The sequence below is a fragment of the Heterodontus francisci genome, chromosome 23, assembly GCF_036365525.1.
Source record: "Heterodontus francisci isolate sHetFra1 chromosome 23, sHetFra1.hap1, whole genome shotgun sequence".
NCBI classification, from domain to species: domain Eukaryota; kingdom Metazoa; phylum Chordata; class Chondrichthyes; order Heterodontiformes; family Heterodontidae; genus Heterodontus; species Heterodontus francisci.
Window position 1 is genome coordinate 60921977 of NC_090393.1, and position 23596 is coordinate 60945572.

General features: G+C 44.8%; 1 protein-coding gene across 4 annotated transcripts in view; it reads right to left on the reverse strand.

Moving 5' to 3' along the window:
• sfi1 (SFI1 centrin binding protein) overlaps positions 1-23596 on the reverse strand; it is a 235048-nt gene that overhangs the window by 53251 nt on the left and 158201 nt on the right. For all 4 annotated transcript variants that reach the window (XR_010977296.1, XR_010977297.1, XM_068055387.1 and 1 more), the window contains exon 23: positions 1308-1468. Coding sequence is in view for 2 of the 4 variants with exons in the window: in XM_068055387.1 (XP_067911488.1) it covers positions 1308-1468 (161 nt within the window). In the remaining 2 variants the exon portion in view is untranslated. The remainder of the gene's footprint in view (positions 1-1307; positions 1469-23596) is intronic.

The window sequence follows — 23596 nt, forward strand, 5'->3', positions numbered from 1 at the left end:
ACTGTTCAACGATGGAGGACATCACAGCCATTCCCAATCCCACTCTCACCTGGTGCAAATTCAGATCCCATGCCACTATCTCCCACTGTCCTCGCCAACATTTATCCCTCATTCAACAGATTAACAGGTTCATTATCACATTGCAGTTTTGAAACTTCTGTATGTGCAAATTGGCTGCTGTGTGAGTCTACATTTAAAAGGTAATTCATTGGCTATGAAGTGCTTTGTGACATGAAAGGTGCTAGATAAATGCAAGTTCTTCCTTCTTTATACATATGTAATGTTTCTGGATTGTGATTAAATGCATGATGTTTCCTCTCCCACTCCCTAGCTAAGAGGCAGGAGGGTTGACTGCTACATGAACTGTGAAAGTGTCAGGACCACAGGTTACATTTTTCCATAAGAAACTTTGATGATTTAGTTACTGTGCTGCTGCGAATAAGGACAAATGCTGGTTACATTATTACCTTGACTCCTCCGGGCACGCACAGACTGCATTAGTTAAGACTACAGGGAGGCTGTTACTATCATTAGCCAAAATGAGTTCAGATTCAGATTTCACAACTCTGCTTACAAATCAGCACCCTGCAACTGGCTAGATTAGATAATCTGATCCATAAACTCCTCACGGGCATAATTCATGCAGCTCTGTTCCTGAACTGCAGCACTTGGGGTTGAATGACCCAGCAAAAACATAATGCATCAGGCAGGCGGGAACAAAATCTGGCTGGAGTGTCCCTGGGTTTTGGGGAGAAGGTTTCCATCCCAAAGCCTGAACCACTGAGCCCAGCATGGACAAATGAGCCACAGCATGGGACTAAATTTATGAGGATGCCTGTCCTCAAGAATGTTAAATACATATCACAGGCTCACTTTTGGAGACAACGAATGCCAGTGGCTGTTACACCATACCCATAATGGCTCATCCTCTTCAGAGAGAAAATTGGAAATAAAAAAAGCAATGCTAATAACATCCCATAACATTTCCAAATAGCTCTGTATCTTATGCAATGAAGAATATGTTATGCCCAAGTGCCCTGGCATTCAGTTAAAGGAGGCACTGGCAGTGTACTGCTAACAGGCTATCAGAGTAGAGATAACAGGTCAGTCAGGCAAAGAAAGAATTTAGAAATTAACCTAGGTATTCCCAATGGGAAAAAGGAACTTTAAACCTCCTCTGAAGCTGAATTTATAATCCCAAATTTTGATCACGTAACTTAGTATGGTTTCCAGGTTTTCTTTAACATGTGGCTTCCCTGTAACTGGACCTGTACCTAATGTATCAAGCACAATTTTCTTGTACTCACGATTGCCCTCAAACAACAGGCATGATGCTGTTTCCATGACAACAGGCACTTCTTCATAATCTTCTGTCGGTGGTGTTGGGCAGCAGCCTCCATTTTGTCTCGTTGAGTTACTGAAATTTGACTCAGCTGCTTCCAGTGGGAAAACGCATGCTGCATCTGAACTGGGATAGACGGAAATAACGCTGTCATCATCTCTGCTCAACAGGAACAACCCAAGAGATCAACTGTGAAGATGTGGGCAGGGGGTGCTGGGGAAGGAAAAAAGATCGCAACTCATACTGCTCAAGTCCTAAAGAACCAATTGTTCTTTGAGATTTTACCCAACCCTTTTTTTTTTATTCGTTCATGGGATGTGAGCATCGCTGGCTGGGCCAGCATTTATTGCCCATCCCTAATTGCCCTTGAGAAGGTGGTGGTGAGCTGCCAGCAGTTCAAGAAGGCAGCTCACCACCATCTTCTCAAGGGCAATTAGGGATGGGCAATAAATGCTGGCCGAGCCAACGACGCCCACATCCCATGAACAAATAAAAAAAACTATGATGTCGTGTGAGAAACAAATTAGTCAACATCATAGCTTGTGACTCCAGCACCACAGCTAGGAGCTGCTGTTGCCATTTATTTATTTATTTATTTAGAGATACAGATCTGAAACAGGCCCTTCGGCCCACCGAGTCTGTGCCGACTATCAACCACCCATTTATATTAATCCAATATTAATCCCATATTCCTACCACATCTCCACCTTCCCTCAATTCCCCTACCACCTACCTATACTAGGGGCAATTTATAATGGCCAATTTACCAATCAACCTGCAAGTCTTTGGCTGTGGGAGGAAACCGGAGCACCCGGCGAAAACCCACACAGTCACAGGGAGAACTTGCAAACTCCACACAGGCAGTACCCAAAATAGAACCCGGGTCGCTGGAGCTGTGAGGCTGTGGTGCTAACCACTGCGCTGCCCAAATCATGAGTAGTTCCTCAGGATTGCAGAGTACTGACAGGGGCACTGCATCAGGCAGTGCTCAAATGTTTGTCTAGGCTTTCTGGGGTCATTTCTGAGTTTCCACCTTTCATCAGTCTCAGGCACCCCAAGCTCTTGCTCAATTTAGGATGCACCAGTGTTGCTTGTAGAGAGATGTCCTGAAGGAACTAAGTTTTCAAAGATTATTGGCATTTCCCACCTTGTTGTTACTTGGCTAGGGGGCAGGGGGAGGGGCTCAAGTCAAATATGTTCACGTTGTGACCCTTGTTACTCTCCCATTGCAACCAACTATGAGAGAGACCAAAGCTGACAACACAAACCAAGACCATAATGGAACAAATTAATTAAGAGGTGAAAAAAATACTTAAGGGTTTAAACTAATTTGGGAGGGGGAGGGGAACCAGAACCAGAAAACAGCAGAAATTAGGTCAGAGAGATTTAAATAGCAATAAAATTAGAAATATCCCAAAAATTGCAGGGACCAGATTGAGCGAAGGTGACGAAGGAGGTATTAAATTGGATGTACGTCAATGTCCACAGTGTAACTGATAAGGTTGGCGAGCTGCAGGCACAAATTGCTACATGGGATTATGACGTGGTTGCATAAACAGACATGATTCAAACAAGGCCAGGATTGGGTTCTTAATATTCCTGTTTGCCAAGCATTCAGGAATAACAGAAAAGGAAAAAGAATAGGGGGCATGGCAGATCGCTTTTAGCGATGCGGAGTATTCCGGATAGATGTCCATCTATCAGAAGTGATCGTGATCACTCTCTCCCTTCCCCTCTCTCTCTGTCCCTCCCCTCTCTGTTCCCCCCACTTCTCCCTCTCTGTTCCCCCTTTCTCCCTGACAGTTGCAGAGAGCGGGAACACTCAGCAGATGGTTGGTCAGTTTTTTAAAAAAATTGCAAGTCAGTTTCACAGCTGATAGGTGCTGGGAGAAAGAACAGCAGCTTCCCAACGTCTGACAGCTACGGGGTTTTCCTGCGGGTTCCAATTTTTTTATTTTATAAAGCCCTTCCCAAAAGGACATTAGTAAACCAGATGGGCTTTTACAACAATTGATGATGGTTTCATGGCACCATTACTGAGACAAGCTTTCAATTCCAGATTTGTATTAATTAATTGAATTTAAATTCCACCAGCTGCCATGGTGGGATTTAAACCCATGTCCTTAGGGCATTAGCCTGGGTCTCTAGATTATTAGTCAAGTGACATTACAACTACACCACTGTCTCCCCCATTCATGGCTGAAGTATTAAATTAGTACTTCATCTGTCTTCACAAAGAAAGCAGATGATGTAAAGGTTGCACTAAAAGAGAACAGGGAAGTTATGGACAGGATAGGAATAGATAAGAGAAGAATGTACTAAATAGATTAGCATTACTAAAGTTATGAAGTCATCTGGTCCAGATAGAATGTATCCCAGGTTGCTGAAAGAAGCAAAGTTAGACAAAGCAGAGGCATTGGTTGCAATCTTACAATTCTCATTGGATATGGAAGTAGTGCCAGAGGACTGGAGGATTTTTCATGTTATACTACTATTCAAGAAAGGGAGAGGGATAACCTAGGTAACTGCAGGCTCACATCCATGGTGGGGAAGTTATTGAAAACCATCACCAGGGACAAAATTTGGAAAGGCATGGGTTAATCAAGAAGCATGGATAAATCCTGTCCAACTAACTTCACTGAATTAGAGTCATACAGAGATACAGCACTGAAACAGGCCCTTCGGCCCACCGAGTCTGTGCCGACCAGCAACCACCCATTTATACCAATCCGACATTAACCCCATATTCCCTACCACATCCCCACCATTCTCCTACCAGCTACCAACACGAGGGCCAATTTACCTATCAACCTGCAAGTCTTTGGCTTCTTGGATGAGAAAACAGAGGTTGATCAAGGTAATGCAGTAGATGTATATACGGACTTGCAGAAGGCATTCGACAAAATCTCCACCTTTGTTCGGCGGAGTTTCATCTGTTGACCTTTTTTTTATTAAAATAAAACCACCCAATTTGTATATTCATATATCACACAGGAGATTTATTCAGAAGATGGAAGCCCATGGAATTAAGGGGAAAGCGGCGGTTTGCATACAAAATTGGCTCAGCAACAGAAAGTAAAGAATATTGCTGGATGGATGCTTTTCGGACCGGGAGGGGTTTTGCAGCGGCGTTCCTCAAAGGTCAGCTTTGAGTCCTTTGTTGTCTGCAATTTTTTATTAACAACCTAGACTTGGTTATGAGGAGCAGCATTATAAAGTTTACAGATGATTAGCAACTTGGCAAAGTTGTCGATCACGATGAGGAATGTTACTGGCTTTAGGATGACATATACAGGATGGTGAAATGAGCAGAAGCGTCGCAGTTCAATGCAGATTAGTGTAAAATGCTGCACACTGGGAAGATTAAAATGGAAAGACAGTAGGCCGAAATTTATACTTACGAAAACCATGACAGTCCGCCTGTGCAGGCCACACGTTGTGGAGCCGCCACGATATTAAACATGGCGGCTCATTTAACTAGCCAGGGCAGCCCACCCACCCCGATGAGATGGAGGGGGCGGGCAGGCGGATTGCCCCCGGCAATGTTGTCAGCTGTCTTTGCGCAGGCGCTGACGCCATTTTTAAAGGACTTCGACCCCTAACTTCCAATTTAAATATTTAAAGTTGTTAAATGAAAAAATTTAAATCGCCCCTCTCCCACCTCCCCCAATAACCATAAAATTCATTCCTTGCCCTCTCCCCCACCAAAACACTTCCCCTGCCCACCTGACCTTCCCCACCCCCAAAGTCCATAAACGTTACACTCTAACCCTTCACACCATCCCCAACACCAACATTATTATTTTGACCCCGCTCCCCACCACCAGCACTGAGAAACTTACCTGTTCCCCCCTCTGCCTCGGTTCCCCAGATGGGGATTCGAAGGCATGGGAGTGCTGGCCACCAGCACGAATATCGCACGGGGACAGATGGCAGGAATGTGAAGTTAATTACTTCCTTTATTTAAACTTATTTTAATATTTAAATTGGGCTCCCGTCACCAATCGGCAGGTCAGCCGCCACCGGCAATATCAGGCCAGGCCTTCCCGGCATCGAGGCCCGTGGCAGGCCTCTCCCAGAGGCATTTTCTGATCCCCCACCCACCCCGTCGGGGCGTCTGTAAAATTTGCCCCAGTGTACTAGAAATGCCATGACTTTGAAAAGTGTAGGCGATCAAAGAGACCTCGGTTTCCATGTACTCAAATCCTTAAAGGTGGCAGGGTAAGTTAGGAACAGCAGAACAGGAGTAAACCATTTACATGATGTTCAAACCCCTTGATAAGGGCGGGAAAAATGTACCCAATGCCGCCCTCATCCTGATGACCACCTTCGTGTGCAGCTGCATCAAGCTGTGTGTAGACCCCCAGTACACAAACTCCAAGTGTCACTACGTGCTGAGGTTCCATCTGTCCCCAGTGTTGCGAAGGATGGGTCTGGTCATATTGCCGCGAAACGCGCCATCCAGTTGGTCCGTGTCGTACCACCTATCCTTTGTGGAAAAGTTTCTACGAAAAAACACCTTTGACCACCAATCCATCAGGCAGTGGTCTGCACGGAATGTCCTCAAGGCCCTACGGGAAAAGGAGATTGTGGATCCTGTCGGATGGTTCCCTAAGCAGACTGCCAAAGTCATTTGGCGGAATGCCTCATCACCAGAACTTTCAAACAAGCACCAAAATCTAGCTTGGCTGGTGGTGAGAAGAGCCCTCCCTGTCAGATCCTTCCTGCACGCCCGGAGTCTCACACCCTCTGCACAATGCCCTCGAAGTGGCTGTGGTGGGGAAGAGATGGTTTCCCACCTTTTTCTGGAATGTGGCTTTGCAAAGCAGATGTGGAAAGAGATACAGTGGTTTTTGTCGAGGTTCATCCCAAGCAGCTCTCTAACACGGGAGTCTGTGCTCTACAGACTGTTCCCAGGGACGCACACCGAGACAAACATCAACTGCTGCTGGAGGACTATCAATTTGGTGAAAGACGCCCTTTGGTCTGCCCGAAACTTGCTGGTCTTCCAGCGCAAAGAGTTGTCCACAACCGAATGTTGCGGACTGGCACATTCCAAGGTCCAGGACTACGTGCTGAGGGATGCACTAAAGCTTGGGGCAGCCGCGGCAAAGGCTCAATGGGGAAAGACGACAGTGTAAGGTGACCCCCCACCAAGGTGAACTGAGGGGCTGGACCAATGAAAACCCCTCAACTGTATCCAGAAAATATTTGTTTTGCTGTAAAATGTACATAGCATGTAAAATGAAATGGAAGGGTTGTGAGGCAACTCACTCCTGTATTGAAGGAAACTGATCTCTTTTGCACTCCGTGTATTATTTGATTTTGTACTTTTTGGAACTGTTTTGTGATGTATTTTTATTTATTTATTTATTTATTTTTTTTACAGTTTTTTAGGAAAAAAATATATTTTGGAAATAAAAAAAAAGTAAGCCATTTACCAAGGTGAACTGAGGGGCTGGATCCATGGAAAACCCCTCGAACTGTATCCAGAAAATATTTGTTTGCTGTAAAATGTACATGGCATGTAAAATGAAATGGAAGGGTTGTGAGACAACTCACTCCTGTATCGAAGGATACTGATCTCCTTTGCACTCTCTGTATTGTTGACGTGGTGCTGTTTGGAACTGTTTTATAATATATATTTTTTTTCATTTTAGCCCCTCGATCCTGTTTCGCCATTCAATTAGATCATGGTCAATCTGGGACCTAATTCCACATACCTGCCTTTGTCCCATATCCCTCAATACTGTGGGCTAACAAAAATCTATCAATCGCAGACTTAAAATTAACAATTGATCCAGCATCAGAACAGAGTTCCAAACTTCTACAACCCTTTGCATGAAGAACTGTTCCCCAATTTCACTCCTGAAAGGTATGGCTCTAATTTTTAGACTATGCCCCCAAGTCCTGGACCCCCCGCCCACCACCCAACTAGCAGAAAGCGTTTAACCCAATCCACCCGAACTATTCCCCTGAATATCTTGAAAACTTCAAACAATCACCCCTTAAATCTTCTATATTCCAGGGAATGCAACCCTCATTTGTGTAACCTCTCCTCGTAGCTGAACCCTTGGAGTCCAGGTATCATTCTGGTAAATTTACTCTGCTTTTCCTCCAAAGCCAATATCTCCTTCGTCTGGTAATCAGATCTGCTCACAGTACTCCATGTGTAGTCTCACTAGGGCTTTGTATAGCTGAAGCATGACTTCTACCCTCTTGAATTCTATTCCTCCAGATATAAAGGCCAACATTCCATAAGCCTTTTTGATAATTTTCTGCACCTGTTCATGACATCATTGGGCCTCCACTGTTTTGCGCTTTTCAACATTTTGGAAGTATTCTGCCTACTTGAAAACCATTTGCCATGCTTTTGCTCATTCACTTAATCTGATATTTCTTTGTAATTTTACACTTCCATGTACACTGCTTACAATGCTGCCTATTCCTAGTCATCAGCAAATTTGGATATGTGGTTTTCTATCTCATCAACCAAGTCGTTAATTAATACAGTGAATTTTGAGGCCCCAACGCAGATCATTGCTGAGACCATCCTGCCAAGTAGAGTACCTGTCCAGTATCCCCAGTCTGTCTGGCTTCCACTCAGCCAATTTCCTAACCAGGTCAAGCTGAGAAAATGGTTAAAAAAGCATATGGGTTACTTGGGTTTATAAATAGGGGCATAGAAAAAAAAAGCAAATAGATTATGCCAGAACTTCATAAATCATTGGTTCGGCACCAGCTGGAGTATTGTGGACAATTCAGGGCACCGCACTTCAGTTAAGATTTAGAAAGGGTCCGGGAAAGAGTATAGAGGAGGTTGACTAGGATGTTAACAGGGATAAGGGACTTCAGTTAAGTTCAGTTAAGTTCTCCTTGGAACAGAGAAGGTTAAGAGGCGACCTAATGAGAGAGGTTTTAATTGAGCAAATGGGGAAAATATACCCTTCAGCGAGTGACCAGTAATGTGAAGTCATAGATCCAACAACAACTTATATTTATATAAGTGTCTTTAACATAATGAAATGCCCCAAAGGATTTCACAGGAGCGTTATAAAGCAAAACATGAATCTGAGCTATATAAGAACATATGAAATAGGAGGAGTAGGCCATATGGCCCCTCAAGCCAGCTTTGCCATTCAATCAGATCATAGCTGATCTGATCTTGGCCTCAACTCCACTTTCCTGCCTGTTCCCCACAACCCTTGCCTGCCCGAAAGTTCAAAGATCTGTACATCTTAGCCTTGAATATATTCAATAACTCAGCCTCCACAGCAGTCAGGGGTAGAGAATTCCAAAGATTCACGACCTTCTCAGAGAAGGAATTTCTAGCATCCACAGTAATTTACTTTTATTTAGTAAATCCAATGAGGTTTTGCTTGGCGGCCGATAGGCCCTCAACATTAAGTTGTAAGATTAGGAAAGCATGCCATATTGCCATAAAGCCGGACGGCTGCTCAATGTTGAGACTGGTGGTTCTGGGCTGACTGGGATTCCGCAAGGAGGCTCATTCGGAACCCTTTAATTTTCCCTTGGAATTCAGTATGCTGGAAGGATCATTTGCTTCCCTAGGGGTGCCTAGGTACTGACGTGAACATTGATCCATTGTCCCCCATTGTTACAACACTCTGGACCTCAGCACTACCCCATCATACTCAGCAGCAGAGTACTGTGCACCTGTCTGGCATAGGTCATCACACACACATCCTGTTGATACTCAATTGAACGCAACAATGTGCATCATAACTGGAACCCTCCATTCAACACGCCTCCCCGGGCTTCCTGTCCCCCACACATCCGCAGACTGACCAAAATCCACAAGCTGGTTGAAACCATCTGTGCTGCACCTCACTTACCACTCTGTAATGACATGTTCAATCTACCTACTGCCCGCCTTCCATCTCGGTGGCCCATATGGAGCAACCTTCCTGAGCAAGATCAACCAGCAGATATCCTTTGGATTAAGGAATGGGAAACACGGGAAGTCACTAACAAGTTCCTTGTGACAAACCCCATCTATCGAATGGCAGACTTTGAATGACGACGGGAAGAGTGGTCCTTCCAAAACAGGTTCAGGACAAACCAGTGCTCCTGCGCAGCCAACCTCTACCACTGGGGCCTCAGTACAAATCCCTTATGCAATTGTGGAGGGACCCAACCAATGCTGCGCATTACCGAGGAGTGTCCCCTCTACAGACTAAGTGGCAGACTAATCACCTTAAACTCAGCAAATGAGGGGCTATTGCTTGGCTCCGGGGATTTGCATTCGCCAAATAATAATTCAATAAATTTCTCCTCATCTCTGTCTTAAATTGGCGACCCGTTATTCTGAAACTATGCCCCCTAGTTCTAGATTGCCCCACAAGGCGAAACATCCTCTCAGCACCCTCGCTGTCAAGTCCCTCAGAATCTTAAATGTATAAAACATCGGTTCCACCTCAGACACGTATAAAATAATGGTTTGGCCTTAACTGGAGTATTGAGTCAAATTCTGGGCACCACACTTTAGAAAGGATATGAAGGCATTAGAGAGGGTGCAGAAAAGATTTGTGAGAATGGCAACATGAGGAAAAACATTTTACACAGCAAGTGGTTAGGATCTGGAATGCAACGCCTGAGAGAATGGTGGAAGCAGATTCAATCGTGGCTTTCAAAAGAGAATTGGACAGTTATCTGAACTGAAAAAAATTGCAGGGGTATGGGGAAAAGGCGGAGGAGTGAGAGTAGTTAAAATGCTCTTGCAGAGAGCCTGCATGGACACAATGGGCCAAATGGCCTCCTTCCGTGTTGTAACCATTCTATGATTCAATAAGATCACCTCTCAATCTTTTAAACTCCAGTGAGTATAGGCCCAACCTTTCCTCATAAGATAACCCCTTCATTGCAGGAATCAACCTAGTGAACTTTCTTTGAACAGCCTCCAATGCAAGTATATCCCTCCTTAAATACAGAGACCAAAACTGTATGCAGTACTCTCGGTGTGGCCCCACCAACACCCTGTACAGTTGTAGCATGACTTCCCTACTTTAAAACTCCATGCCCCTTGCAATAAAGGCCAACATTCCATTTTCCTTCCTAATTACTTGCTTTACCTGCATGCTAACTTTTTATGTTTCATGTATACCGTTTTGGATACCGTTTTTGGGGGGGACGATCTACCAGGGGCAAGCCACAGCGGCCTGGTCTCTGGCAGTGAGCCTGGCTCTGCGGCTCAGAAGGGAAGGAGGGAGAATAGGAGAGCAAAAGTGATAGGAGATTCAATGGTTAGAGGAACAGACAGGAGATTCTGTGGTCGCGAACGAGACTCCTGGATGGTATGTTGCCTCCCGGGTGCCAGGGTCAGGGATGTCTCGGATCGAGTCTACAGGATTCTTAAGGGGGAGGGGGAGCAGCCAGAGGTCGTGGTACACATCGGTACCAATGAGATAGCTAGGACCTGAAAAGCGAATATAGGGAGTTAGGTTGGAAGCTAAAAGGCAGGACGAGCAGAGTAGTAATCTCAGGATTGCTACCGGTGCCACGTGCTAGTGAGGCTAGAAACAGGGAGCGAGTGCAGCTGAACACGTGGCTACAGAGCTGGTGTAGGAGGGAGGGCTTCAGATATGTGGATCATTGGGATACCTTCTGGGGAAGGTGGGACCTGTACAAGAGGGACGGGTTGCATCTGAACTGGAGGGGCACCAATATCCTGGGCGGGAGGTTTGCTAGAGTTCTTCGGGAGGGTTTAAACTCGTTTGGCAGGGGGATGGGAACCGGAGCTACGGATCAGTGGATGGGGTAGCTGTTGAACAGGCAGATACCGAGTGCAGATTATGATTATTTGGAAAAGCATGGTTTGATCAGAGACAGTCAGCATGGCTTTGTGAGGGGCAGGTCATGCCTCACAAGCCTTATTGAATTCTTTGAAGATGTGACAAAACACATAGATGAAGGAAGAGCAGTGGATGTGGATGAAGGAAGAGCAGTGGATGTGGTGTATATGGATTTTAGCAAGGCGTTTGATAAGGTTCCCCATGGTAGGCTCATTCAGAAAGTAAGGAGACATGGGATACAGGGAAAGTTGGCTGTCTGGATACAAAATTGGCTGGCCCATAGAAGACAGAGGGTGGTAGTAGATGGAAAGTATTCAGCATGGAGCTCGGTGACCAGTGGTGTTCCGCAGGGATCTGTTCTGGGACCTCTGCTCTTTGTGATTTTTATAAATGACTTGGATGAGCAAGTGGAAGGCTGGGTTAGCAGGTTTGCCGATGACACGAAGATTGCTGGAGTTGTGGATAGTGTGGAAGGCTGTTGTAGGTTGCAACGGGACATTGACAGGATGCAGAGCTGGGCTGAGAAGTGGCAGATGGAGTTCAACCTGGAAAAGTGTGAAGTGATTCATTTTGGAAGGTCGAATTTGAATGCAGAATACAGGCTAAAAGACAGGATTCTTGGTAGTGTGGAGGAACAGAGGGATCTTGGGGTCTATGTCCATAGATCGCTCAAAGTTGCCACCCAAGTTGATAGGGTTGTTAAGAAGGCGTATGGTGTGTTGGCTTTCATTAACAGGGGGATTGAGTTTAAGAGCCGTGAGGTTATGCTGCAGCTCTATAAGGTCCTGGTTCGACCACACTTGGAATATTGTGTTCAGTTCTGGTCGCCTCATTATAGGAAGGATGTGGAAGCTTTAGAGAGGGTGCAGAGGAGATTTACCAGGATGCTGCCTGGACTGGAGGGCGTGTCTTACGAAGAAAGATTGAGGGAGCTAGGGCTTTTCTCATTGGAGCGAAGAAGGATGAGAGGTGACTTGATAGAGGGGTACAAGATGATGAGAGGCATAGATAGAGTGGATAGCCAGAGACTTTTTCCCAGGGCGGAAAGGGCTATCACCAGGGGGCATAATTTTAAGGTGATTGGAGGAAGGTTTCGGGAAGATGTCAGAGGTAGGTTCTTTACACAGAGAGTGGTGGGTGCGTGGAATGCGCTGCCAGCGGTGGTAGTAGAAGCAGATACATTAGGGACATTTAAGCGACTCTTGGATAGGTACATGGATGATAGTAGAATGAAGGGTAGGTAGGTAGTTTGATCTTAGAGTAGGTTAAAGGTTCGGCACAACATCATGGGCCGAAGGGCCTGTACTGTTCTATGTTCTATGTATGAGGACACCCAGATCCCTCTGTACTGCAGCATTGTTTTCTCTCTCTATTTAAATACTTTGCTATTCGTTCTACCAAAGTGGATAAGTTCACATTTTCCCACATAATAGTCCATCTGACATATTTTTGCCCACTCACTTAACCTAACTACATCCCTTTGCAGACTCTGTTCCCTCCCTACTTGCTTCCCAACCTATCTTTGCATCATTACCAAATTTGGCGACAATATACTTGGTCCCTTCATCCAAGCCATTAACATAGATTGGAATAGTTAAGGACCCAGCACTAATTCCTGTGGCACCCCACTAGTTACAGTTTGCCAAACTGGAGATGACCCATTTATCCCGACTCTCTGTTTCCTGTTAATTAACCAATCCTCTATCTGTGCTAATACATTACTCCCAAGAGCATGAGCTCTTAACTTGTGCAGTAAACTTCTATGTAGCACCTTACCGACTGCCTTTTGGAAATCCAAATGCACATTCAATGGTTCCCCTTTATTCACCCTGTTCATTAGATTGTCAAATAACTCTTGATAAATTTGTCAAACATGATTTCTCTTTCATAAAACCATGTTGACGCTGCTTGATTGTATTATGATTTTCTAAATGTACTATTAACACTTCCTTAATGGATCCCAGCATTTTCCCAATGACAGATAGGAACATCGGAACATAGGAGCAGGAGTAGGCCATTCAGCCCATCGAGCCTGCCCCGCCATTCAATATGATTCACTTCAATGCCCTTTTCCCACACTATCCTCATATCCCTTTATGTCATTTGTATTTAGAAATCCGTCAATCTCTGCTTTAAATATACTCAATTACTGAGCTTCCACGGCCCTCTGGGGTAGAGAATCCAAAGATTCACAACCCTCTGAGTAAAGAAATTTCTCCTCATCTTCGTCCTAAGTGGCTTCCCCCCTTATTTTGAAATTGTGTCCCCTGGTTCTAGACTCCCCAACCAGGGGAAACACCTTAGCTGCATTTACCCTGTCTATCCCTTTAAGTATTTTGTAGGTTTCAATGAGATCATCTCTCATTCTTCAAAACTCTGGAGAATACAGGCCCAGTTTCCCCAATCTCTCTTCATAGGACAGTCTCTTCCCCCCACCACCACCCCCCCCACCCCCAAACTGGGAACAAGTCTGGTTAACCTTTGTTTGCACTCCCTCTATGGCAATAATATCCTTCCTAAGGTAAGGGGACCAAAACTGCACACAGTACTCCAGGTGCTGTCTAACCAAGGTTCTATACAATTGAACAAAAGCAAAATACTGCAGATGCTGGAAATCTGAAATAAAAACAAGAAATGCTGGAAATACTCAGCAGGTCTGGCAGCATCTGTGGAGAGAGAAGCAGAGCTAACTTTTCAGGTCAGTGACCCTACTTCAGAACTGACAAATATTAGAAATATAAAAGGTTTTAAGCAAGTAAAGCGGTGGGGGGGGACAAGAGATAACAAAAGAGCTGTTGATAGGACAAGGTCACACAACCCTCTTCCTATGTACTAGGTATGACTCCAACCAGTGGAAGGTTTTCTCTGATTCAATCGACTTCAGTTTTGCTCAGTTCCTTGCTGCCACACTCGGTCATATGCTCTCTTGATGTCAAAGGCAATCACTCTCATCTCATCTCTGGAATTCAGTTCCTTTATCCATGTTTGGACCAAGTCTGTAATGAGGTCTGGAGCCGAGTGGTCCTGGCAGAACCCAAACTGAGCATCAGTGAGCAAGTTATTGCTGAGTAAGTGCCGCTAGATAGCACTGTCAACGACACCTTGCGTCACCTTGCTGCTGATCAAGAGTAGACTGATAGGGCTGTAACTGACTCGATTGGATTTGTCCTGCTTTTTGTGGACAGGACATACCCTGACAATCTTCTATTTTGTCACGTAGATGCCAGTGTTGTGGCTGAATTGGAGCCACGTGGGTGGAAGCATGGCTAAGCTCTACAGCACAAGTCTTTAGAATTATAGCCGAGATGTTGTCAGGGTCCACTGTACCAAGTGCCTTCAGCCATTTCATGATATCGCGTGGAGTGAATCGAATTGGCTGAACACTGGCATCTGTGAGGTTAGGGTCCTCAGGTGCAGGCTGAGTTGGATCATTCACTTGGCACTTCTGCCTGAAGATAGGTGAGAACACTTCACTCTTTTGTCTTTTGCAGCTCAGTCAGGAGCGGTGCGACAGTCACTCTTGATATGAACAGTGAAGTCCTGCACCCAGAGCACATTCTGTGCCCTGGCTATCCTCAGTGCTTCTTCCAAGTGGTGATCAATATGGAGCAGTACTGATTCATCAGCTAAGGGAGCACAGTTGGTGGTAATCAGCAGGAGGTTTCCTTGCCCATGATTGACCTGATGCCATGAGACTTCATGGGGTCACGAGTCAATGGTGAAGATTCCAGGGCACTCCCTCCCAACTACATACCACGAGGCCACCACCTCTGGTGGGTCTATCTGGCTGGTGAGACAGGACGTGGTTTTGGATGAGTCTGGGACGTTGGTTGAAAGGTATGATTTGGTGAATATGACTAGATCAGGCTGTCGTTTCACTATGCTGTGGGACCTCCCCCAATTTTGGCATAATAACCCAGATGTTAGTGAGGAGGACTTTTCAAGTCGACTTGTCAGGGTGTGCATTTATTGTTTCCAGTGCCTAGGATGATGTCACGTCGTCTGTGCAATTTTATTCTTAGACTTTTTCATAGCGGTTCAATACAACTCATTGGCTTGCTTGGCCATTTCAGAGGGCAGTTAAGAGTCACCACATTGTAATGCATCTGAAATCACATGTAGGCCAGATCGGGTAAGGATGACAGAGTTCCTTCCCTTAAGAACATAAAGACATAACCACCGTACATTCTTCACCCCAACCACACACCACCACCAGCTGACAAGAAGGTTGTGATGAGCCCTTTATTTTAAAAAACTGAGTTGAGTTATGATTCTTCAGAGGGCATTAGAAGTCAGCCATGTCGAGTGGGACAGAAGTCATGTGTTGACCAGATTAGTACAGGGCACGGGCTTCCTTTCCCTAAGGAATATCAAGGAAGGTTTTTACAATAATACAAAATGGTCATGGTCATTTCCCCATTGCCAGTTCAAAAACTACCATGTTTATTTAATTCAATTTCACAATTTATCATGCTGGGATTTTAACTCATTACCTCTATAACTTTTTCCTTTCCAATTGGTTAATTTCTTGTGACAAGAAGGATATAAAGTGCTGGAAAAATGGCTGTCAGGAGAGACTGTAAAGTGCAAGAGAAGCAGCTGTGAGAAGAGGCCATAAAGCACGGGAGAAGTAGCTGTGACGAGAGGCCACTCTGTTGCAGGGAAGTATCTGAAAAAAATTCTAAATCTGAAAAAGTGACGTGAAAGGAATGGTGGAGCCTGAGGAACTGCAGCTAATTAATTTATTTATTTTTAATTAAGTCAAGCATATAATTTATCATATAATTAAATTTAGCATTTAACTTATAAATCATATCTAGGAAAATAAAATTAAAATTAAGTAAAGGATACTAACTGTCAAAGGTTCTGAATTTTCATTAAATTAAAATTTGACATATAAATAATTAAGAATTAAATGGAAAATAAAATAGAGGAGCTAATAAACAAAAACAAGCAACAGAGCAGAGTAAAAGAGTGGGAACCGGAGCTGTTTAAAATGGAGCCATAATTTTAATTTAATTTTAAATAAATAAAACAAGGCTTATTGGTATGGCAGATGGGGTGCCACAACTGCAGCATGTGGGATTTTGTGCACAGCATCGCGATCCCAGACACCCACATCTGCAGTAAGTCTCCGGATCTCAAGGAACCTCAGCTCAGAGTTGTTGCTTTGGTGTCAGAGGTGCAGACATTGCAGTGCATCAGGGAGGGGAAGAGTTATCCGGACACTTTGATTCAGGAGATAGTCACACCCCTGAAGTTAGGTAGCGGTACAGTTTTGGTAAATGGACAGGAGGGTGTGACTGTGAGTCATGCAGATAAGGGGACCGCAGGTGCAGTGAAGAAGCCTCAGCCTTTTTCCTCATCCAACAGGTACAAAATTTTTGCTGCCTGCATGGATGAGCAAACTGTCCATGTCACCATGTTACAGGAGGCCATTCAAGTGAGGGGAGTGAAAAGAAATATGATAGTGCTTGTAGAAAGTATTGTCGGGGGGATAAATATTGTTCTCTGCAGCCACAGCCAGGTGCTCCAGAAGCTGTGTTGCCTGCCTGGTGCCAGGGTGAAGGAAGTCTCCTTGTGGCTGGAGAAAACTTGGATGGGGAGTGAAAGAGGGAGGACCCAGTTGCCGTGGTCCATGGAGGAACCAACAGCACAGGATCACAACAACGATCCTAGAAATGAGGATCTGCTGAGAGCGTTTGAAGAGCAAGGGTCAAAATTAAACCACGGAATCTCACAGGGTAATATCTGAATTGTTACCTGAGCCACGTGCCAATTGGCACAGGGATAAGCAAATTAGAAGGTTAAATATATGACAATGAGTGGTGTGGGAGGCAGGGGTTTGCTTCATGGGCCACTGGTACCAATACTAGAGAAAGAGGGAAATAAAAGCAAAACACTGCAAATGCTGGAAAACTGAAATAAAAACAGCAAGTGCTGGAAATACTCAGCAGGTCTGGCAGTATCTGTGGAGAAAGACTGTTTTGCTGAAAGGTCACAGACCTGAAACAATAACTCTGTTTCTCTCTGCACAGACGCTGTCAGACCTGCTGAGTATTTCTAGCACTTTGTTTTTAATTCTAGAGAAAGAGGGAACTATTCTGTTGGGACGGGCTGCACTTAAAACTGGCTGGGACCAGTGTCCTGGTGAATAACTAGGGCAGTAGACAGGGCTTTAAACTAATGAATCAGGGGGTGGGGATGTGGAGAGAGGATTCAGGAAAGCGTAAGTTCAATAGCAGGAAGAGAAATGTCAAGACAGTAAAGCAGAATGGCGATCTGGGTAAAAATAAGCAGAGTGGGTCAGGAAGATACAGAAAACTTTAAAAAGGCAATACAGCATGAGTGACTAAGGTGACAACTGGGAAAAATAGAAAAAGACTTCAAAGCTGAAGGTACCATATCTGAATGTGCAAAGCATTTGGAACAAAATAGGTGAATTAATAGCAGAGAGAGAAATTAATGGATTTGATTTAATAGCTATTACGGAGACATGGTTGCAATGTGACCAAGGTCGGGAACTAAATATTCCAGGATGTGTAACATTTAGAAGAGAATGGAAATGGAAAAACGGGATGGGGTGGGTGGTGGGGTGCAGTAGCCCCGATAATGAAGAATGGAATAAAGACAGTATAGGAATAGGATCTTAGCGCAGAAAATCAAGATGTAGAATCATTTTGGGTGTAGCTAAGAAACAACAAGGGGCAGAAAACATTGGTAGGATAAGTTTATAGACCCCCAATAGTAATTGTAGTGTTGGGCAGAGTATAAATCAGGAAATTAGAGAACGAGATTAAAAGATATAATAGATAAATGATTGAAAACATTTCAAGAATAATTCATAATTTTCAATAAATATACATTCCTTTAAAGAATACAAACTTAATGGGAAAAGTGACCCAACTGAGAAGTTAAAGACAGCAGTAGCTGAAAGGAAGAGACTTATAATGTTGTCAAAAAAAAGAGTAAGCCTGAGGATTGGGAGGATTTTAGAATTCATAAAGAAAGAGGAGAATCTGAGAGTAAAGTAGCAAGAGACTTAACAGATTTTAAAAAGCTTCCTTAATTATGTAAAAAGGAAGCGATTATCCAAAGTAAACATGGGTCCCTTAGAGACAGAGACAGGAGGAATTAAATGGAAAACAAGGAAATGGCAGAGGCAAACAAATACTTTGTATCTGCCTTCACAGTGAAAGACACAAAAAGCATTCCAGAAATAATGGGGAACCAAGGGTCCAGTGAAAATGAACTTAAATAAATTATTATTAGTAAAGAAATTATTGGCATTAAAAGTTGACAAATCCTCTGGACCTGATTGCCTACATCCTCGTGTTTTATAAGAGGTGGCGAGAGATATTGGATGCATTGGGTTTGATCTTCCAGAATTCCCCAGATTCTAGAACAGTCCCCATGGATTCTCAGGCAGCAAACATAACCCCTTTAGTTAAGAAAGGAGGGATAGGATTTTCACCCAGCGACAGTGAAGGAGACTTGCAGGGGAACTTGCAGGTGGTGGTATTCCCATGCATTTGCAGCCCTTGTCCTTCTAGTTGGTAGAGGTCGCAGGTTTGGAAGGTGCTGTCTCAGGAGCCTTGGTGCGTTGCTGCAGTGCATGTTGTAGATGGTTATGTTTGCTGTCTTCGAATCCATTTTCCACATTGCTGGGTAGATGATAAGCGTTGTAGCTGTACTGGAACAGCGCGGCAAGTTCTGGAGCACAGGTCTTCAGTACCATTGCCGGAATATTGTCAGGGCCCATAGCCTTTGCGGTATCCAGTGCCTCGAGTCGTTTCTTGATATCACGCGGAGTGAATCGAATTGGCTGAAGTCTGGCATCTGTGATGCTGGGGACTTCAGGAGGAGGCAGAGATAGATCATCAACTCGGCACTTCTGGCTGAAGGTTGTTGCAAATACTTCAGTCTTATCTTTCGCACTGATGTGCTGGGTTCCCCCATCATTGAGGATGGGGATATTTGTGGAGCCACCTCCTCCAGTTAGTTGTTTAATTGTCCACCACCATTTATGGCTGGATGTGGCAGGACTGCACAGCTTAGATCTGATCCATTAGTTATGGGATCACTTAGCTCTGTCTATTGCATGCTGCTTACGCTGTTTGGCACGCAAGTAGTCCTGTGTTGTAGCTTCATCAGGTTGATAACTCATTTTGAGGTATGCCTGGTGCTGCTCCTGGTATGCCCTCCTACACTCTTCATTGAAACAGGGTTGGTCTCCTGGCTTGATGGTAATGGTAGAGTGGGGGCTCTGTCGGGCCACGAGGTGGTTGAGTACAATTCTGCTGCTGCTGAGGCCCAGAACCCCTCATGGATGCCCAGTTTTGCATTGCGAGATCTGTTCGAAATCTATCCCATTTAGCATGGTGATAGTGCCGCACAACACGATGGACAGTATCCTCAATGTGAAGGCAGGACTTCGTCTCCACAAGCTGTACGGTGGTCACTCCTACCAATACTGTCATGGACAGATGCATCTGTGGCAGGCAGATTGGTGAGGATGAGGTCAAGTATGTTTTTCCCTCCTGTTGGTTTCCTCACCACCTGCCACAGATCCAGTCTAGCAGCTATGTCCTTTAGGACTCGGCCAACTCGGTCAGCAGTGGTACGACCGAACCACTCTTGGTGATGGACATTGAAGTCCCCTACCCAGAAGACATTCTACGCCCTTGCCACCCTCAGTGCTTTCTCCAAGTGGTGTTCAACATGGAGGAGTACTGATTCATCAGCTGAGGGAGGGCAGTAGGTGGTAATCAATAGGAGGTTTCCTTGCCCATGTTTGACCTGATGCCATGAGACTTCATGGGGTCCGGAGTCGATGTTGAGGATGCCCAGGGCAACTCCCTCCCTACTGTAGACCACTGTGCCACCACCTCTGGTGAGTCTGTCCTGCCGGTGGGACAGGACATACCCGGGGATGGTGATGGCAGTGTCTGGGACATTGTCAGGTATGATTCAGTGAGTATGACTATGTCAGGCTGTTGCTTGACTAGTCTGTGGGACAGCTCTCCCAACTTTGGCACAAGCCCCCAGATGTTAATAAGAATGACTTTGCAGGGTCGAGAGGGCTGAGTTTGCCGTCGTCGTTTCCGGTGCCTCGGTCGATGCCGAGTGATCCGTCCAGTTTCAATCCTTTTTAGTGACTTCGCAGCGGTTAGATATAACTGAGTGGCTTGCTAGGCCATTTCAGAGGGCATGTAAGAGTCAACCACATTGCTGTGGGTCTGGAGTCACATGTAGGACAAACCAGGCAAGGACAGCAGATTTCCTTTCTCAAAGGACATTAGTGAACAAAGAACAGTACAGCACAGGAACAGGCCATTCGGCCCTCCAAGCCTGCGCCGATCTTGATGCCTGCCTAAACTAAAACCTTCTGCACTTCCGGGGACCGTATCCCTCTATTCCCATCCTATTCATGTATTTGTCAAGATGCCTCTTAAACGTCGCTATCGTACCTGCTTCCACCACCTCCCCCGGCAGCAAGTTCCAGGCACTCACCAGCCTCTGTGTAAAGAACTTGCCTCGCACATCCCCTCTAAACTTTGCCCCTCTCACCTTAAACCTATGTCCCCGAGTAAATGAATCTTCCACCCTGGGAAAAAGCTTCTGACTATCCACTCTGTCCATGCCACTCATAACTTTGTAAACCTCTATCATGTCGCCCCTCCACCTCCGTCGTTCCAGTGAAAACAATCCAAGTTTATCCAACCTCTCCAGGTTAACAGACAGAAAACAGAAAGTAGGAATAAATGGGTCATTTTCAGGGTGGCAGCCCCCAACTAGCAGGGTAAGGCGAGGATCAGTGTTTGGGCCTCAGCTACTTACAAGCTGCATCAATGACTCAGATGAGGGGATCGAGTGCAATGTTTCCATGTGTGCTGACAACACAAAGTTAGGTGGGAAAATAAGCTGTGAGGAGTACCCAAATCGGCTGCAAAGGGATATAGACATGTTTAATAAGTGGCAAAGAACTAGGTAGATGGAACATAATGTGGGCAAGAGTTAAGTTATCCACTTTGGAAAGAAAAATTTAAAAAAGCAGAACATTTTTGATACAGTGAAAGACTGGGAAATGTTGGTATACAGAGGGACCTGGATGTCCTTGTACATGGATCACAGAACATTAACATGCAGGTACAGTAAGCAATTCGGAAATCAAATGGTGTGTTAGCCTTTATTACAAAGCAATTGGAGTCTAACAGAATCACAGAATTGTTACAGTGCAGAAGGAGGCCAATCGGCCCATCGTACCTGCACCAGCTCTCCGAAACAGCAATTCCCTCAGTTTCATTCCCCCACCTCGCCCCGTAACCCTGCACATTCTTCCTTTTCATAAAACAGTCTAATTCCCTTTTGAATGCTTCAACTGAATCTCCCTGCACCACACTCTCAGGCAGTGCATTCCAGACCTTAACCACTCTCTGCGTGAATATGTTTTTCCTCATGTCACTTTTGCTTCTCTTACCAAATACTTTAAATCTGTGCCCTCTCGTTCTCGATCCTTTCACAAGTTTAGTTTAGTTTAGTTTAGAGATAAAGCACTGAAACAGGCCCTTCGGCCCACCGAGTCTGTGCCAACCATCAACCACCCATTTATACTAATCCTACACTGATTCCATATTCCTACCACATCCCCACCTGTCCCTATATTTCCCTACCACCTACCTATACTAGGGGCAATTTATAATGGCCAATTAACCTATCAACCAGCAAGTCTTTTGGCATGTGGGAGGAAACCGGAGCACCCGGAGGAAACCCACGCAGACACATGGAGAACTTGCAAACTCCACACAGGCAGTACCCAGAATTGAACCTGGGTCGCTGGAACTGTGAGGCTGCAGTGCTAACCACTGCGCCACAGTTTCTCTCTGTCTACTCTGTCCAGATCCCTCATGATTTTGAATACCTCTAACAAATCACCTCTCAGCCTTCTCTTCTCTTCAATCTATCTTCATAACTGAAGTTCTTCATCCCTGGAACCATTCTTGTGAAGCTTTTCTGTACTCTCTCCAATGCCCTCATGTCTTTCCTAAAGTGTAGGGCCCAGAACTGGACGCAATACTCCAGTTGAGGCCGATCTAGTGTCTTGTACAAGTTCAACATAACTTCCTTGCTCTTGTACTCTCTGCCCCTATTAATAAAGCCTAGGAGACTGTACACTTTATTAACCGCTCTCTCAGCCTGTCCTGCCACCTTCAATGACTTATGCACAAAAATACCTAGGTCCCTCTGCTCCTGCACCCCCTTTAGAATTGTATCCTTCATTTTATATTGCCTCTGATTTTCTTCTGACCAAAATGAATGAGTTCACATTTCTCCGCACTGAACTTCATCTGCCACTTGTCTGCCCATTCCACCAACTTGAAGTGCTACACTATCCTCCTCACACTTCACAATGTTTCTAAGTTTTGTATCATCTACAAACTTTGAAAGCGTGCCATGCACACCAAGATCTAGGTCATGAATATATATCAGGAAAAGCAAGGGTCCCAACACTGACCCCTGGGAAGCTCCACTACAAACCTTCCCCCAGCCCGAAAACATACATTAACCATTACTCTTTGTTTCCTGTCACTCAGACAGTTCCATATCCATGTTGCTACCGTCCCTTTTATTCCATGAGCTATAAGTTTGCTCATAAGTCTGTTGTGTGGCACTGTATCAAATGCCTTTTGAAAGTCCATGTACACCACATCAACAGCATTGCCCTCATCAACCCTCTCCGTTACTTCCTCAAAAAATTCCAGCAAGTTAGTTAAACACTATTTTCCCTTCAGAAATCCATGCTGGTTTTCCTTAATTAACCCACATTTGTCAAAGTGACTATTAATTTTGTTGCAAATTATTTTTTCTAGAAGTTTCCTCACCACCAAAGTTAAGGTAACTGGCCCGTAGTTGCTGGGCGTATTTTTGCACCCTTTTTTGAACAGGGTGTAACGTTTGAAATTCTCCAGTCCTCTGGCACCACCCGAGTCTAAGGAAGACTGAAAAATTATGGCCAGTGCCTCTGCGATGTCCACCCTCACTTCCCTCAGTATCCTTGGATACATCTCATCCAGTCCTGGTGCTTTCTCCACTTTAAGTACAGACAGCCTATCCAATACTTTCTCTTTATCAATTTTAAACACTTCTAGTGTCTGAATTGCCTCCTCTTTCACCATTATCATGGTTGCAACTTCTTCCTTGATAAAGACAGATGTCAAGCATTCATTTAATACCTCAGCTATGCCCTCTGCCTCCTTGTGTAAATCCCCTTTATGGTCCCTAATCAGCCCCATTCCTACTTTTACCACCCTTTTACTATTTATACGTCGATAGAAAACTTTGAGATTTTCTTTAATGCTAGCTGCCAGTCTCTTTTCATGCACTCTCTTTGCTTCTCTTATTTGCTTTTTCACTTCCCCTCTCGACCTTCAAGATCCAGCCT